The sequence below is a fragment of the Gallinula chloropus genome (assembly GCF_964237585.1).
Source record: "Gallinula chloropus genome assembly, chromosome: 21".
NCBI lineage: Eukaryota > Metazoa > Chordata > Aves > Gruiformes > Rallidae > Gallinula > Gallinula chloropus.
In genome coordinates, this window is record NC_140106.1 from 8,594,708 (window position 1) to 8,611,977 (window position 17,270).

At 61.2% G+C, this 17,270-nt stretch overlaps 2 protein-coding genes across 2 annotated transcripts; one reads left to right on the forward strand and one right to left on the reverse strand.

The window, feature by feature from the left end:
• Positions 1 to 21: 21 nt before the first annotated feature.
• On the reverse strand, positions 22 to 6,771 carry ARID5A (AT-rich interaction domain 5A). The gene is made up of 7 exons (XM_084273996.1): positions 5,884 to 6,771; positions 3,934 to 4,009; positions 2,702 to 2,858; positions 2,557 to 2,609; positions 2,355 to 2,452; positions 2,090 to 2,237; positions 22 to 1,869 (listed from the first exon to the last, which is right to left on the reverse strand). The coding sequence occupies exons 2-7, from the start codon at positions 3,994 to 3,996 to the stop codon at positions 586 to 588; spliced, it is 1,803 nt and encodes a 600-aa protein (XP_084130122.1). The 5' UTR covers positions 3,997 to 4,009; positions 5,884 to 6,771; the 3' UTR covers positions 22 to 585.
• A 1,486-nt stretch (positions 6,772 to 8,257) lies between these two features.
• On the forward strand, positions 8,258 to 16,496 carry LOC311199679 (STE20-like serine/threonine-protein kinase; the record flags this gene model as incomplete). Its single annotated transcript, XM_084273814.1, has 18 exons — positions 8,258 to 8,404; positions 9,533 to 9,697; positions 9,831 to 9,879; positions 10,155 to 10,304; positions 10,381 to 10,453; positions 10,792 to 10,986; positions 11,278 to 11,359; positions 11,448 to 11,558; positions 11,653 to 13,476; positions 13,571 to 13,701; positions 14,231 to 14,354; positions 14,529 to 14,708; positions 14,807 to 14,936; positions 15,049 to 15,173; positions 15,250 to 15,435; positions 15,560 to 15,685; positions 15,792 to 15,905; positions 16,027 to 16,496. The coding sequence occupies 18 exons, from the start codon at positions 8,258 to 8,260 to the stop codon at positions 16,138 to 16,140; spliced, it is 4,026 nt and encodes a 1,341-aa protein (XP_084129940.1). The 3' UTR covers positions 16,141 to 16,496.
• Positions 16,497 to 17,270: the final 774 nt, after the last annotated feature.

Here is a 17,270-nt window from a genome sequence, read left to right on the forward strand (position 1 = left end):
AGGAGACCCCAAACAGCCAGGTCAGGATCATCCCCCCACTTTTATTTCAGGTGCTGCCCCCACTCCCCCTGACCCAGCTGCTGCACCCGTTGGAGGTGCAGAGCAACAGGAGCACCATGGAGGCCGACACCAAACAGAGTGTTTGCTGTCCTCCATCCCAAACCCTTTAGAAAACCCTTCTGGGGTAATTAAACCCCTAAATTGCATCACGTAGTGTGAGCCAGCCACGGCTCTGCACCAAGGAGTCACCGAGCATCACCAGGGAGTAACCAGCGCCCAGGACTGGCACAGCCTCCAGCACAACAGAAGCCTCCACACCTCATTTTGCTCCCTTTTTTCTTTTTATCTGTGTATGTACATATATATATTTCATTATATATATATATAATATATATAAAAAAAACCCTTGTGATATTGGTAGTTAAGTCACGGGCATAGTGATGTCAGTTGGATACAAACAGCTCTAAGATCAAGAGTAAAAACCACCCCTTGGGGATTGTCTCTCCAGTCTCCTTTTGCCACAGGCTCTGCTCCACCACCCCAGCTCAGCTGCCCCCCAGCACTGGAGGGGGGGGTTTGGCAAGGCTACAGCTTGGCGTGGCGGTGAAAGGCCGGCACGTGTGGCGAGGTGTAGGTGGGTGGGCTGTGCCACGGCGCTGCCGGGTACAGCCGGTGCCGCGGCGAGCTGTCGTAGGAGCCCGGGTAGTGCCCGGGGCCGGTCGCCAGCGGCCGGCACAGGTCAGAGGGTTGCGTCGAGGTGGCTACCAAAGGGCTGGGGAAGGCGGGGATGACAAAAGGGTTGACGGAGAGGGAGGGTGCTGCTGGCACCCCCTGGGTTTTGAGGTGTTCCAGGGGGCTCCCGAAACTCGCCGGGAAACGCAGCGTCGCTCCCTTGTAAACGTCTGGGGCGGCCGGCGGCAGCGCGGCGGCGTAGCTGGGGGTGGCCACCACCGCCTTGGGTTTGGCCAACCCTCGCTGGCCCCTGGGCGAGCCGGCGCCCACGTCCCGGCTGTCGGCCTCCTTGAGGAAGGGGGAGATGGCCCGGAGCTTGGCCGAGGGGCCGAAAGCCGCCGGCTCCTCCTCTCGCCCCCGTCGGCTCCTCGGCTCAGCGGGGGCAAAGCCGGCCCTGGGGGGCACCCAGCAGGCTCTGATGGCGGCGCAGGTGGCCCCTCGCTGGCTCTCCCCGCTCCACGCCGGCCGCCCTTTGCTCCGCAGGTCTTGGGGCTGGTCTGGCTCCTCGGCTCGCAGCGGGAAGGTGGCAGGTGGCTCCGAAAGCTCCTTCAAGCTGGAGAAATAACCCCAGAGCTGGTGGCAGCTGACGGGCTTCAGCATCTCGCTGCGGTAGGCGTGGAAGCAGCCGGTGAAGACGGTGGGGGCCGGACCCCCCTCCTCAGCCTGTGGGCAGGGGTGGCTGTTTCTCTCGCTGGGGGATCCGTCGGCAGCGGGTCCCACCTCGCTCCTGCTACCTGGAGCTGTATCCTGAGTTCCAGAGGGCTTGGGGCTCCTTCGCTCGTGGCTGGCAGTGGGCTGGGGGGACTCACGGCCAGGGCCAGGGTCACTTGTTGCTCCCCAGCCCTCGGGGCAGTGGCGTTTGTGGCAGTGCAAGGACTCTGCCTTGCTCACCTGGGCCAGCAGCTTCTTTTTGGCCAGTGGAGACATGATGGGGTGGTTTCCTTTGGAGTAGAAGCTGGAGAAAAGGCGCTTATAGGTTTCGGTGTGGGGCTGGCCGGGGCTGGGACAGCCCCCCGAGGGGCTCAGCACCACGGGGCTGGAGCATCCCTCGGCTGCCCGGCCCTGCTCTGTGGTGGTGTCGTCCCTTGTGTCCTCTGTGCCAGCTGTTGCCTCTGGTTTCACCTTGTCTGGAGGAATCTACAAGCAAAGGCGATTTAGGAGGTGGGGACCAGGCTCTGCCGCATCCCCGTCCTGGGCTCCTGGCGCCCTCCCCATCCTCCGCTGCCCTTTTCCCAGCTGGCTGCATCCCTCCTGGCTCTTCCCCAGCCACCCCTGTAGGTTCCACCCGGGGAGTGGGAAGGGGTGATCCCAAACCAGGCTGTTTTGGGGGGGGGGGGGGGGAGGGCAGACTGCACACCTGCTCCCGGCCCTTCTCTTTCCTGGCCCTCTTGCTCTTCTCGCCAGTCTCGGTGCCCTTGGAGACCTTGTACTGCTTGCGGGGCTTGCTGGGGGGCAGAGGTTTGTCATCCTCCCCCTTGAGATGCCGCACATACGGGAGGACCAGCCTGCGGGGCAGGGGGGATGGGGTGGGGGGAGGAGGGGATGGCAGTGAGAACCGGTGCTGGGAAGGGAAACTGAGGCACGGAGCAGGAATGCCCCTTCCCCCCGGGCTCATCCCCTACCGCTCGTAGTGCCGCCGGGTGCAGGTGGCAGCGCTGGTGCTGCCGGGGCTGCCCCCCAGCTCGTCGTAGACGTTCTTCCAGAGCCGTCGCCCCGTCACCTGCAGCAGGACAGATGGATTAGCCCCCCACCCCGACCCAGGGGCCACCCCCCCCCCCCCCCAACCACCCCCCAACACCCCAGGGAGGGGACGGAATCCCTTACCAGCTCGTAGGCTCCCAGCTTCTCCACAGCTTTGTAGATCTTCCAGAGATTAACTGGAAATACAGAGGAGAGGCTGAGGGTCAGGGGGATGTGGTGCTTGTGAATCCTCCCAGCCCATGGGACACACACACACACACACACGTACTCTGCTTGAAACCGAGGTGGGGGATCCTCTCGATGGGCGTGTGGCGGTCCTTCATGAACTTGTAGAGGCTGACAAGGAAGGCTTCCTCCTCCTCTTTCTCACCACCACTTGTTGCTTCTTCCACTGGTTTCGAGCTGTCCTCCGGGACCGGACCTTCCTACAGGATGCAGTCGTGAGAAGGAGCCCAAGGGGGAAACTGAGGCACGGCAGAAGCACCCACATTCCCCACCCCACCCCCCCTCCAACCTCCTCCTGCTTCACCAGTCCGCCGATGGGGCTGGTTGCAACCCGAAAGCCTTTAATGAGCTCTCACTTCGTTAGCCGACAGCCTGGGCTGCCGGCCAAGTTGGTCAAAGCGCTGGAGAGCCGTGCGAGAACACGAGGAACGGCTTCCAGGAAAACAGACGGGCAGAAACTCATCCTCCCCCCTCCCCTTCCCCCCCCCCCCCCCCATCCTCCCGGCTCGCCGCCACCGCCGCCTTTCTCAGCTAAAAATGTTTCTCATTTGTTTGTTCTACATTTTCCGGAGTTATAAAACTTGTTGCTATTTTTGGGCAAAGCAGCTGCTCGGCTCCCAAGAACTCGGGTTTGCAGCGTTTGGTAGTTCTTCCCCTCTGTCCTCGCTGCGTTCAGCGGCGCGGCTGGGTCGGGGCGAGGAAGAGAGGGCACGACAGAACCTCCCTCCCTCCCCATCCATCCATCCATCCATCCATCCATCCATCCATCCATCCATCCATCCCTCCATCCCTCCATCCCTCCATCCATCCCTCCATCCATCCATCCATCCACCCACCCATCCCTCCATCCCTCCATCCCTCCATCCCTCCATCCCTCCATCCATCCCTCCATCCATCCATCCATTTATCCATCCATCCCTCCATCCCTCCATCCATCCCTCCCTCCATCCATCCATCCCTCCCTCCATCCATCCACCCACCCATCCATCCATCCATCCATCCCCCCTCCCCAGCGGGACAGACAGTAATTAGGAAAATTAAAAGCTGGAGGGCAGGAATTAAGTTTTTTCTCCCCAAAACTGCCTTGCTTTGGTGATGTCATGTGTGTGTCCCCAGTGCTGAGTAATTCACACTCCCCTTCCTCATCCTCACCACGCTCACCCTTCCACTACATCACATCCCTGCCCCAAATGGTTGGGGGGGCAGCACCCTCAGATTACACCCCCCCCACCACACCCCCCCCCCCCGCCCAAAGTCCCGGGGTGCAGCACTCACCGCCGGCGCGGCGGTGGCGGGGTCTTGCTTGTCCTCCATGGGGGGAGAGGCGGCGTCTTTCATTTTAGGAGGGATCCTGGCGCAGGAGTTAAAGAAAAGGGGGGGGGGGAGGATGTGAGAGACACCCCCAATTGTGCGCTTCCCGCCCCCCCCCCCCGCCCCAAGGAAGAACTACGGGTGAACTGGGGCGGGTTGGGCCAGAGCATCACCCGCCCGGCTCGGAAATCGGTCGGGCGACGCTGCTCCCCCCGCTGCCGCCCCCTCCCCAACCCCCCAGTTCAGGGGTCGGGACCCCCTTGAGACCCCAAATTCCCCAGCCCCCCCCCCCCCCCCGCCGCCCAATATTGGAGGAGAACTTGGAAAGATGGGGAGGGGGAGGTGCCGCCCCGGGCCCGCCAGGTCGCCTCCGCGCCCCCCGCTCCCCCCGCCCCCCCCCCCGGCAGCCCCGCCGCTCCCGCTCTCACCCGCCGCCGCCGCGCCACGTGATCGCCGACGGGGGGTACGGGGTGGGGGAGCCGCCACGCCCCCCTCCGCTTATTGGGTGAAGCGGCCACGCCTCCCTCCTCCTATTGGCCAGCAGCTCCCCCCGTCTCGCCCGGCCCCCGCCTTCCCCTTTCCCAGGGCGTGCTGGGAGTTGTAGTCCCGCCGCGCGTTTCGGCCCCGCGGGTTCGGGGGGAGGAAAGGGGAGGGGGGGAGGGGGGGGAGGAGGAGGAAGGCGCGCGGGCCACGCGCGTGCTTGCGGGGCGCGTGCAACTGCCCGCGGGCCTGTGCGCGCGAGCGCGCCCACGTGGGCCCACGGGGGGGGAGGGGGGGCCGGACCGGACCACGCGCGTGCCCGTGGGGGCACCGGCGGCACCCGGGTCCCAGTTCCCGGTTCCCGGTACCGCGGGCGCGGCGGAGGCGCTGACGCGATTTCCGCCCTTTCTGGTACCGCTGCGAACACGCAGGAAACCGGGGGCGGGGTGGGGAGAGGGGGGGGAACCGACGGCACCGCGACAGCGGCGGCGACAGGGACTTTTGGGGTGAAAAGAGGCCGGTTCGGGGCTAACGCAGCGCAGCGCCGGAGCGGGCAGCGCCTCAGCCGCCTGCCGGGAATTTGGGGCAGCCCAGGGGGGTGGCACCTGAGCTGTAATTAAGGCGCTGGTAATTAACAGCACGGGGGGGAAGTGGGGGGGAAGTGGGGGGGAAGTAGGGGGGAGGGGGGGGGGGCGGAACTTCCCCGGCGCTGTCGAGAAACGGCGGCTCCGCTCCGCGAAAGCCGGGCGGGAGCGGGCTGAGACCGGCCCAACTCATCACACCCACCGCCGACGCGGGGCTCGTCCTCGTTACCGACCTCCCCTCGTTAACCCCTCAGGTGTTTTGGTACCTTTAGGCTCCCCCCTCCCGCCCCGTGAGCCCCGTTCCGGTGCTGCCGGTCAGCCCCGAGCGCGCTGGCGGAGGTTGGGAGCGCGGGGCTGAGCGTCACGGCCAGGAATAGCGCGGGAGCGGTGCCAGGGCCATGACGGCGGGTGAGTAATGGGGTTGAAGTCATCCCTTTCCCCGGCCTGCGCCGCCGGGAAGGGGGAAAATAGCCCCTTACATCACCCGGCACCGGGCAGAGGGACCCGCTGCTGCTGGCAAAGCGGGGGGGCGGGGGGGGGAGTGGGTGGTGGGAGAAGGGGTTTGGGGGATGGTCGTGTGTGACTGGGTCCCTGTGGAGCTGGGGGTGATGGGTCCTCTCCTCTCTTTTCCCTGTGGCTTTAGGATTCCCGCCTGCCGGGATGGTTATCCCAGCCTCGCCGCCCCTGGCGTGCGCTGAGTTCAGCCGGTCTCAGCTGAAGGGGGGCAGGATGGGGCGAGGCAGGGTGGCGAGGTGGGGGGCCACACGTGGCTCATAGAAGGTGATAGGACCCCCCCCTCTCCCCTCTCTCCCCCCAGCTCCTTTCCCTGAGACCCCCCCCAGCAACTCACCGGCTCAGGAGGCGAAGGTCGGGCGGCTCATCGGCGCGGCCGGAGGAAGAGCTCTGTGGTTTGCTGGTGTTACGGTACCGGGGGATGACGGGCTTGGGGGATGAGTCATCCCCCACTCAGGGAAGTGGCGTGTGCGTGTGTGAGTGTGTGTTTGCGTGTGCCATTGACTCTTTCGTTACCGGAACGGACGGGCTTTTTGGGGTTCTCACCCAGGGGCAGCCCAGCACCGCCCTGAATGACTGCGACGGACTTTCCAGCCCTCCCAGGGCCGGCAGTGATGCCACAGTGGTACCCAGCCCCAAGGGTTTGGGGGACGTGGGGTGGGGCCCTGGTGGGGTTGTGGTCCTGGTGACTTTGCTGAGCATCGTCCTGTCAATGGAGACGGAGCCCTTGGTGTTCCCCCCCCCCCCCTGCCCAGTGTGGGGTGTCACCCTGCAAACAGGGATGGAGCCCCTCAGCATCACTCAGGAGCGAGGTACCACTTCCCAGGGACATTGTCCTTTGCCCCCCAATTGGGCATCCCAGTCCTATGGGACTGAAGCCATGAGTAGAGGATGGTTGGGGCTGCTGGAGAGCACCCATGGGTACTGAAGCCAGTAGTACAAGCCCCCCCCACCCCCCCAAATCCCCCCACTGCTGGCCAGCTTGTGAAAGAGCCCCGAAAAAAGAAAAAAATCCCCCTGTGACTCATTTTGGGCCAACAGCCGGAGAAAGCAGAAGCAGGGGGAGGTCAGGGGGGGCATCTGGCTCCTGTTCCCCCCCCACCCCGGGGGGCTAGGAAAGGGGGTTAAGGAACCCCAGGGCGACCTTAACCCTGTTGTTCCAGGAACGTGCCCACCCTACTAACAATGTGATTTCATGAAAAAGGGCGAATAAAAAAATCCCAAACACCCCACTTGGGTTTCTATTCCTGGCTCTGGTTTCCATTCAAGCAGAACTGGGGGGGTTCTGAAGCTTGGGGGGGGGTGTGTGTGTGTGTGTGTCTGTGTGTGTCCCTGCCTCAGTTTCCCCTTGGGTGATGGCAGCTGTATGCATGGTCCAGCCTACCAGGACTCACCATTGGCTCTGCTCAGCTCGCTGGGAATATCTTGGATTCCCAGGGGAATCTGAGCACCCCAGGTGGGATACAGCCCCTGAGGCGCTCTGCCCCAGTAGGAACTGGAGGGAAAGCTGGTGTGGGTATGTTTTAATCCTGTGGAAGAGATGCTGGAGGACGAGGGGAATTACTGAGGTTGAAAGAGGTGTCTGGGGTGGTAACGGCCATCAGTGCGTTGAAAGGCATCAGGGCTCAGCAGGTGTGCAAAGCCCAGTGCTGGCCTCTGCCCAAAAGGGAAAAGGAGGAGATGGGGAAGGAAAAGGAGGAAGAAAAGGAGAAACAGCCAAAAAGTGTAAGCCCAGCTTCTGGGGATGACCCCACATTAGGCAGCACCCACAGCCCTTTGGGCACGAACTGTAGCCAGAGGGTTTGTTACCTCACGGTGGGCTTGGGGGTGTGGGACCTGCCAGCACCCTCCTCCCATGGGACAGTCCCATGGGTGCTGGTATTGATGCAGAGATCTGTTCTGCAGCCTGGCACTCCGAATCCTGCAGATAAAGCCGTAAAGGGTTTCACTGCCCTGTGATTAAGTGATGTGATCACCAGGCAAACAGCCTTCTTGGGGGAGCTCACATGAGCTGAGCCACCCCAGCCCCAGGGAGATGCTGCACCTGCACCAGCACAGGGGGTTTATCATTTGGGAGGTAAAAACCTCCTTGATGCAGGGAGCAGCGGGAGGAAGATGCTTTTGGGGTGCTGAGAAGAGGGCTACAAGATAAGGTACCAGCCACAGTACAAACATCTACCCACCCTCTGCCAAGTAAGTGACATAACCACACACCAGCCCGACCACAACGATCTTCCCAAAGGTAATTAATTAGCGAGACCACTAATAAGCCATAATGACCTCACCTGGGGTCACCCAGCACCCAGGGACCTATTTAAACCCAGCCCAGCCACAGCACCTGGTTGCTGCTGGCCTCAGCTGGGGCTGTGCACCCATGGGAGCCCCTGGGATGGGAAAGGACCACATCTACCCAGGGAGATGCCTGGGGATCTTAGTCCTCCCCAGCACATGGCTTCAGGGAGGGTGCAAGGGAGAACTCAGCACCTTGGGGGTGGGTGCAACCCCCTTTTCTCCCACCCTGCTAAGTGCTGGAGGGTGGGATGCAGCTGGTGTGAGGGATCTTTCAGCATCTTCACAGCACATCCTGCGCGACCTGGGGCAGCGCTCAGCCCCTTCCTGCCTGCGGAGGAGGAAGAGCAGGGGCTGGTGAGGGTGTTGGGCAGAGGAGCTCGAGCCCAGCTGCCCCACCTTGTCTGCATGGGGGTAGCCCCATGGCTTTTCTCCGACGGCTGTTTGGGTTTTTGGAGAAGAAGAAACCCCTGAGGCAGTTTGAGCACATCAGGCGGGATGTGGATCCCCAGGAGCTCTGGCTGGTGCTGGGTGAGCTGGGCGACGGCGCCTTCGGCAAGGTCTTCAAGGTAAGAAAACACCCCAAAAACACCCCCCAGAGGGTCTTGCACATGGTTATATCTGTTTTTTAGTGCTGCCTTGCACCGGGCACCTCCCGCTGTGCAGGGAGGTGAAAAGCCTTTCAACAGCCCCAGAGTTTCTAGGCAGAGGATGGGAGGGTCGGTGCCGGGTGTCAGCCCGACCTTTGGTGTGGGGAGAGCTGCCAGCTCCCGGTTTGGCAGCGGGTGCTCACCCCTCTGGCTGGGGCTGAGTGGGGCTGTGTGGGGCTGTTTGTCTCCAGCCCTCAGCCCTCAGCGCCACAGGAAACCCAGGTTCTCTGTTTGTCAGACCTGCAGCAGCTGCTGCCTTCCGGGGCCGGTGGTGTGTGGCGGTGATGGTCCCGCTCCTGGCTCAGCTGGTCATGGCCAAACCCCCTCTCTCCTCTGGGGGTTTTTTTGGGGGCAGCTGAACCCCTCAGCATCACTCCCAGGATGGGGCTTCACTGCAGATCTACCAAAAGGCCCTCAGGGGCGTGGGGGTGGTGTTTGCTGAGCCCCCCACGGAGCCGTGATGTGTTTGTTGGGAGGATGGGTCTTGCCAGAGAGTTTTGGGACACGTAGGGATGCTCCAGAACCCCTGTGCAGGGTGGCATGGCTGCACCCATGGCAGAGGTGTTTGGGATAAGGTGGTGGGGGGATCTGGGAGCCACATAGAGGGTTTTGGGGTATGTTGGTATGCGATGGGATGCACACAGAGGGTTTTGGGATATGGGGGGTGTAGGGGGGGGGGGACATGTGTAGAGGGTTTGGAGTAGAGGCGAATGCTCCAGGACCCATGCAGAGGGGTTTGGGATGTGTCAGGATGCTCTGTGATGCAGAGAGGGTTTTGGGAATATGTTGGGATGCTACAGGCCCCCTGCACGTGGTGGCACAGCCACACTGAACCCATCGTTGCTGTGCACAGGGCATCCCCATGTCCCTCTCCTCCCTGGCTCTGGTGACAGCCCTGTGCCTATTCCCAGCATTAGGCTCAGTGGCACCAAGCCCCCTGGGAGGGATGTGATGGCTCCAAACGTCCCACTTACCAAAAACTGTGGGGATGTACCCCACGAGCCCCCATAAAACCTGGTGTGTGTGTGTGTGTGTGTCCCACCCCAGGTGCAGAACAAGGTGACGGGGGTGCTGGCAGCTGCCAAGGTGATCGACACCCCGAGCGAGGAGGAGCTGGAGGATTACCTGGTGGAAATCGAGATCCTGGCTTGTTGTGACCACCCCAACATCACCAAGCTCTTGGATGCACTCTACTGGAATGGGCAGCTCTGGGTGAGAGTCAGGGGGTTGCTGGTCCTCCCCCAACCCTGGGTGTGCACCAGGGCCCCTCCGGCATCTCCGAGCAGGGGAGCTCAGTCCGGAGGGGACGTGCTTGTAGACCAGGGTGGGAAACCTTTCCCTGCAGATCCTGGTGGAGTTTTGTCCTGGAGGGGCTGTGGATGCTGCAATTCTGGGTAAATATGGAGATATTTTTCCTTTCTCTGGCTGGCACATCGTGGGGGGGGGGTGGGTTGGGGTGGAGTCACCAAATTTCCCAGCGTGGAAGGGAGTCTCTGGCTTCTGCAGCATCTCCAGGGAGGAGGATGGGTAAAAGTGCATCTTCATCCAGCTATACCCCTTTCCCATGCCCCCACCCCCTGCCTGGGCTTGGCAAGGGGGGTGGTGGTGGTGGTGGGGGTGCTGGGCAGGAGGCATCATTAGTGGTGTGGTTGGTTTGCTCTAATGGCAGAGCTGGAGAAAGGCTTGACAGAGGAGCAGATCCAAGCTGCTTGCAAGCAGCTGCTGCTGGCGCTGCAGTACCTGCACGGCTGCAAGATCATCCACAGGGACGTGAAGGCTGGCAACGTCCTGCTCACCCTCCATGGGGACATCAAGCTGGGTGAGTCTCAGGGGGACCGAGGGGCTGGGAGTGAAGTCCCATGGATCCTCTCTAACATCCACTCTCTGCCCTTCAGCTGATTTTGGGGTGTCAGCCAAGAATTCCAGCACCGTGCAGCGCCGGGTGTCCTTCATTGGCACCCCGTACTGGTAGGTGTGAGGCAGAAATCCCTGGGGATGGTGGGACTGGAGGAGCCCAGGTATCCCACTGCTCCCATGGATGCTCGGAACTGGCTCCTTGGCACCAGGAGCACCTCAAAGAAACCAGATCTTTCCTCTTCTAGCCAGCCCCAGCTCCAGGGTGGGCTTCTCAGATGCATGAGGCTGGGAAAGGGGGGTGGCACACGTGGGGTGGTGATGGGTGCAAGATCTACTAGGGTTGAATCTTGCTGCTTCTGCCTGCAGAGCTGTCTCTGGAGGGTTGGTTTTCAGGGGGAGATACTACCCCCAGCCCAGGCCAGGCTGGACTGCTGTTCTCCCATTTCCAGGATGGCCCCAGAGGTGGTGCAGTGTGAGACGTCCAAGGAGAGCCCTTATGGGTACAAGGCTGACATCTGGTCCCTGGGCATCACGCTGATCGAGATGGCTGAGATGGAGCCTCCCTACCACGAGCTGAACCCCCTCCGCGTGCTGCTGAAGATCGCCAAGTCCCAGCCCCCCACCCTGCGTCACCCCAAGAAGTGGTGAGTCCCTGTGTCACCCCAACACCGGGGACAGTGGGGCAGCTCCTATTTGAAGCCATGTCTGGGCAGCTGGGGCAGACCATAAGTGATGCTCGTTGTGATTCCTCCAACCCTGAGTCCAAAGGTGGCACTGAGGGTTTCCCATCACACCACCTCTGCCTGCAGAAGGTGATGCCAGTGGGCAGCACCAGTGTCAGGACCTCCTGCCACGGTGCTAGCAGAGCCTGAGTGTCCCTGGCGTCACCCCAAGCTCTGTGGGGGACAGAGATGTTCACAGGGACCATCCCACAGGTCTGAAGACTTCAACGACTTCCTCAGGAGGTCCTTGGAGAAGAGCCCAGAGGCACGGTGGTCAGCCAGCCAGCTCCTGCAGGTGGGTAGCACCCATTGCCACCTGTCTGGGGCTGGTGGGACCTGTCCCCAGTGCCAACCCTGCTCACCCCCCTCTCTTCCCCCCCAAGCACCCCTTCGTGGTGGGCATCTCTGACAAGCGGCCACTACGGGAGCTGGTGGCTGAAGCCCGGGCTGATGTGCTGGAGGAAGACTATGATGAGGAAGGTCTGGTCTCCTTGGTGCGTGAGTAGCATCTGGCTGGGGTGCAAGACCACTCTGACCCTTTCTGTGAGCTTCTTGAGCCTTACCTCTTGCCCACTGTCCACCCCACAGCCTGGGCGGGAGCGTGGAGAGTCCCCCTGCTCCCTGACACTGGCAGGTCCCCTGGAGCATCAGCCTCTGGGTGCAGCAGGAGCAGCTGGTGGTGAGGAGCCAGGCATCCCATCTGACATCAAGGTGGTGGCAGAGCCCAGGACCAAGAGATCATCCAACCTCCTGAAGCAAATGAGGAGGAGGTCCTCACCTGAGCCCGTGGGCTCCATGAGGCTCCCTGCAAAGAGGTCACACGAGTTCCTGAAGCTGATCCGGCGCAGGTCATTCTTTGGAGGGATGAAGTCCCATGAGACAGCTAAGGAGCAGCCCAGGGTGGAGCTGAGTGGGTTGGAGATGATGGTGCTAGGTGCTTCTCCAGGGGCATCCTCCTCAGTGAATGCAGGAGGAGAAACTCAGGGATGTCAAGAGGAGAGCAGCCCTTTGGGGAGCCCCTGCAACGCAGCCGAGATCCCCCCGGGGCCACAGCAGGCAGGAGACCTTGCTGGGCTACAAGAGCTGAAGGCAGAGCAGGTTGGTGCCACAGCAGAGCCCCAGGAGGAAGGACAACACACTGACACATCGTTGGTGGCTGAAATGCCCTGGGAGGAACGGCCTGCAGTGCTGCCAAGCCCTGCTTCAACACCCCAGTGCCGTGCCAAAGAGGACCCAAGCAGAGACCCCACCTGTAACTCGCTGGCTCTGCCTGTCCCCGTGGCTGTGGGGCAGCTGGTGGCAGCCTTGGACCTGTGGACTGTGGGGGCCAAACCCCAGAGCTTCAAGTTGTCATCAGAGCATCAGGACTGGGTTGCTCGGTCGTTGGTAGATCTGAAGGTTGAGGGTGGCTCCAGTGGTGCTGAAGGTGGCACGGGGAAGGATGGTGATAGAGCAGGGAGGGCACCCGTGGGACCTGAGGGTGCTGGGGAGATGGAGTGGGTGGAGGAGAAGGTGGCTTGGGGTGAAGAATCACTGAGGCCCAGCGTGACAGAGGAGATAGTTGTAGGGTCAGATGTGCCCAAGGGGTGGCAGGAGCCCCTGGGCAGAGAGAGAAACGGTGGGGAGAGAAACTCAGCTCTGTGTGAGCCCATTGCTGACCCCCAGGACCTGGCTGAGGAGGTGGGGAGGAAGGAGGAGGAAGCCCCAGACGCTGCTGAAACTGGGGCGAAACCTTCTCACCCCGAGGGAGGCCTGGTGCCAGTGGAAGAGGATGTTGTGGAAGGGTCTTTGGCTGGAGACTGGAATTCACTGGGAGATACAGCCAGCCCAAGGGAACTGATCCTGGCAGGAGAGGAACCGGAGGCAGCATGGGCAGGAGAGGGACCTGCAAGGGAGGAGGCCCCGTACTCAGCAGAGAGTCCTTCTCCCAAGGAGATCCTGGTGCCTGCTGAAGGAGAAACAGAGAAGAAAGTGGAAGGTGGCCTTGGGGACAATCAGCCAGGGGCTGCTCATGGGAATGGCCAGGAAGGACCAGGAGGAAATGACAGAGAGCTTGAAGATGGGGTGCAGGCCACTCCAGCTCCTGAAGGGCCATTAAGGGATGGACTTGGAGAGGAGATGGACAAGGTGGAATGTTGTGGAGCAGTGCCAGAGCCCCAGGAGGCCCTTGGTGGACATCCAAAGGCCACAAAGACCATGAGCTTTGCCACTGCCCTTGTCCATACATCTTCCCAGGCACAGGCAGTGTGGGAATTGGGGAACACGCCAGGCTCATCACTCACATCAAAGCAAGGAGAGGAGCCACCCCCTGTGGAAAACCCTGTGAATGTACAAGCTCCAAGCACTGTCCCTGAACCACAGCATTTCCCCTCTGCCAGGGAAGCTCAGGAGACAAGGAGCTCGCAGGTAAATGTGGCCACATGAACCTGTCCCCCTTAGAGGACTCCCACATCTTGTTTACCTCGTGTTGGGCCATCTGAGCTGAGAACGTTGCTCCTGGTTGCAGGAACCTGCCTTGCTCCAAAGGATGGTCAAGAAAACCCGGAGGTTTGTGGTGGATGGGGAGGAGGTGAGGCTGACAACCACCAGGCCCATCAGCAAGGCTGCAGCAAGGGATGAGATGGTACGCTCCACTCGGTAGGTGATGCAGGCACCTTCCAGACATGTCTGGCCAAGGAGGACCAGAGGCAAAAGGGGAGAGGGTGTGGGAGAGAGAATGGCTCTGTGCAGCTCTGCAAAGCACGAGTGCTTGACCTCCAGGCTTGCAAAACCCAGCTGCTCCCCTGGCCAGGGTCTACTCCAGCAGGAGAGCCTTGAGCAAACCCTCCCCTGCCTCCTCAGCAGGTTGTGGTGGGGATGCACAAGGAGCCAAACCACTGCCCATGCCCACAGCCAGTGTGCCCAGCAGTCATCTTGAGGAGAGGAGAAGGGAAGGTCTCCCATAAGCTCTTGTGTCACCCAGGGAGAGTTAAAGTGTGAATGGGGAGGTGGGGAAGCAGCAGCAGCAGCTGAGCTTGAGAGCGTGGCCATCATGCACCCTGTGGGTGTCCCATCTTCCTTCTTGCTTGAGAGAATCATGTCCCTTTAGACACCTAACAAGCCATCCTGGGGGAGAGAGAAGGGCCACCTTTGGCACCCCCTTCACCCCAGTTCCCCCAACCTTTAGCCGGCAGGAGCTCCGCGAGCTGCGAGTGCTGCAGAAGGAAGAGCAGCGAGCGCAGGGCCAGCTGGAGCAGAAGTTCCACCAGCAGCGGGAGCAGATGTTCCGTCACATCGAGCAGGAGATGACGGTAACAGGACCCTTGTCCCTCAGTGCCACCATATGGTCAGAGGGGGACATGTGCAAGGGGGTGCTGGGGTCCCACTGTGGGAGATGGCAGGGGTTTTTTGGGGGATGGGTTGGTTTGGTGGCTGCTTCTGGTCCCTGTAGCCCCTTCCTGGCCATTCCCATATCTGCATGACAGGGCAAGAAGGGGTTTTACGACCGGGAGGTGGAGAGCTTGGAGCAGCACTACTGGCAGCTGAAGGAGAGCCAGGAGCTCAAGTACACAGTGAGGCTGCGTGAGGAGGCCAAGCGCCTCAAATCCCTTCAGGAGAAGGACTGCATGAGGAGGATGCAGGAGCTGAAGGGCGATGGGAAGGAGGTGAGAGGGTCTGGGGCAGCGCTGGCTCCCTTGGCTGTGCCACCAGGAGCCCATCTTCCCTGGCTGCTGGGACTCAGCCCCTCCGTTGTGCACCGCAGGAGCAGCGGTTCCTGCAGCAGCAGCAGGAGGAGCTCAACGCAGCCCTGCAGAGGGTGGTCCAGGAGCACAAGAAGAAGATGACATCCATCGACTGGGAGTGCATCAGCAAGATCCACAGCCTCAAGAGAGGTGCACTGGGCTGGGAGGAGGAGTGTCATAGGAGGGGAGCAGGGGATCTTGCTTGGGGCGGGGGGGGAGCTGTGTTTGGAGGTGGTCATGATGCTGTGGTCCTGCCTGGCAGCCCGTGAGTCAGTGGTGTGGAGCATGGAGCAAGGGCACCTGCAGGAGAAGTACCAGCTCTTCAGGCAGCAGGTGAAGGAGCAGCATGCGCTGCAGAGGCAGCAGCTCCACAAGCGCCACGAGAAAGTGAGTTGAGAACCCCCAGTGATGCTCCTCCAGCTCCCAGCCCTGCTCCTGGCTCACCCTCTGCCCCTTTGCCCAGGAGATGGAGAGGATGAACCGCTTCCACCAGCTCTTTCTGGAGGACCTGAGGAGTCAGCAGGCACAGGAGAGGTCTCAGCTGCTGAAAAGCCAGCGCTGCGATGCCAAAACCCGCCTAGCCCTCTTCAAGGAGAACCTGAAGGCCCAGGAGGCTAATGGGGCCAAGCAGCGGGAGAGGGCCAAGCAGGTACAAGGGACTGTCTGTGGCCAGCAAGGCTGCCCAGCACAAAGCATGGGGCAAGTCCCTGAGGAGCTGGAAGCCGTGGCTTCTGAGGGGAGGGAGGGTGACACTGCCTGTCCCCCCACTGCAGTTCATGCAGGAAGAGGAGAGGCAGCAGCGGGCAGAGGTGCAGCAGCAGCAGGAGCGGCAGGAGCAGCAGCTGCAGCAGCTGCAGCAGGAGCAAGCGGAGAGCCTGGCAGAGCTGGAGCAGATGCAGGTACCACTGCAAAACTGTCCCCCCCCACCCCCCTCCGGGAATGGGGGGGGCTTTCCTGCATCCCTTCTACTTCTCAAGCACCTTCCCTTTTATGTCCACCTGCCAGAGTGAGAAGATGCAGCTCTTGGCAGAGCAGGAGAGGAGGCAGCTGAGCCGGCTGGACCAGGAGCACACCATGGAGCTCAGTGAGTGGAAGCAACGGCTGGCTGCCCGTAAGGAGGTGAGTGCTCCTGCACCACACAGCATCCCCTCCCCATTGTGGTTCAGCTCATGGAACAGAGTGGAGGGTCAACTCTTTGTCCCAGGGCTTGGGATAGGGCAGCACTGCTCCTCTCTTCCAGATGCTGGAGGAGGAACTGGAGAACTTGCTCCGGGTGCAGCAGCAGGGAGGGCTGCACGGCCCTCGCAGCAGCAGCAGCAACAGGATCAGCCGCTTCTTCCACCTCCCCTCCTGACACCATGGCACAGAGGATGTGGGAGTGAGAGGCAGCTGGCTGCCCTGGGACAGGTCCCATGACTCTTCTGTGAGATGAGGATGAAGGATCAACAGCAACAAGAAGGGCAGCTTCCCTGGGAAGCTGAGCCCAGGGACAGAAGAGCAGCCAGGCAGGACCTGGAATGGATCATGGGGGTGGCAGGTATGGGCGAGTCCAAGCCCACCCTTGCTGTGCTGGTGGGGCTGGAGTGAAGCAGGTGCTGCCACCCCAAATAGCCCTAGAAGCTCCTCAGGGAAGTCTCCCTCACTGGGCTCAAAGCTGTGGATAGAGGTGGGTCGCTGGTGCTTCCCCTGCAGATCTCCCCTCAGCTGAAGTGTGACTAAAGGAAATACATTTCTTGACAAAAGTGCCTGTTTGTGGCTATTTTACTTAAACTTTCACCTTGTCCCCCATCAGTGTGTGCTGTGCCCCAAAGCCAGCTCTTGGGGAGGGGGATCCTGTAGCTAGCCTGTCCTCCACCCACTTCATAAGGGGCCTTGAGGGTTCTAATAAGCCCCAACAGCCTTGACCAGGCTCAGTGGGAGCCCTGGTTCACACCCATGGCTCAGGAGCTCTAGGGAGGCTCAGCTGAAGGACTTGAGTCCCTGCCTGAGCTGTGCTGGGAGTACTGGTCTCCCTGCCTCATTGCCTCGGACCCAATCCTGACCTGCAGATGGACCTTCCAGCTTTGATCTTGGACCTGCTTCATCACCATGAGGTGAGCTCAACTCTTGGTTGAACACGGCTACCACCACTGGTCCAACATGGTCCTGCTCACAGAGTCCAGGTACTGAGGTCCTGGCTGGTGCCACTCCAGCCCTGGCTCCTGCTCTGGCTTTCTTTAGGGAGCATCCTGCTCATCCTGCTCCCCAACACCCATGCTCTTGGAACCCCTCTCCTGTTTCAGAGAGTTTTCCTTCCCCACCTCAAAGGCCCAGATACAAAGTCTGCAGCAATTTTATTATCTTTAAGGTCAGTATAAAAGGCACAAGGACTACAGGAGGAACTAGAAACATGAGGCTACATACTGGGCACTACACAGTGAGCGACACAGAAGAGTCCTTTGCTTGCAGACAACTGGCAGTTCACAGTGAGATGGAGAAACTCCA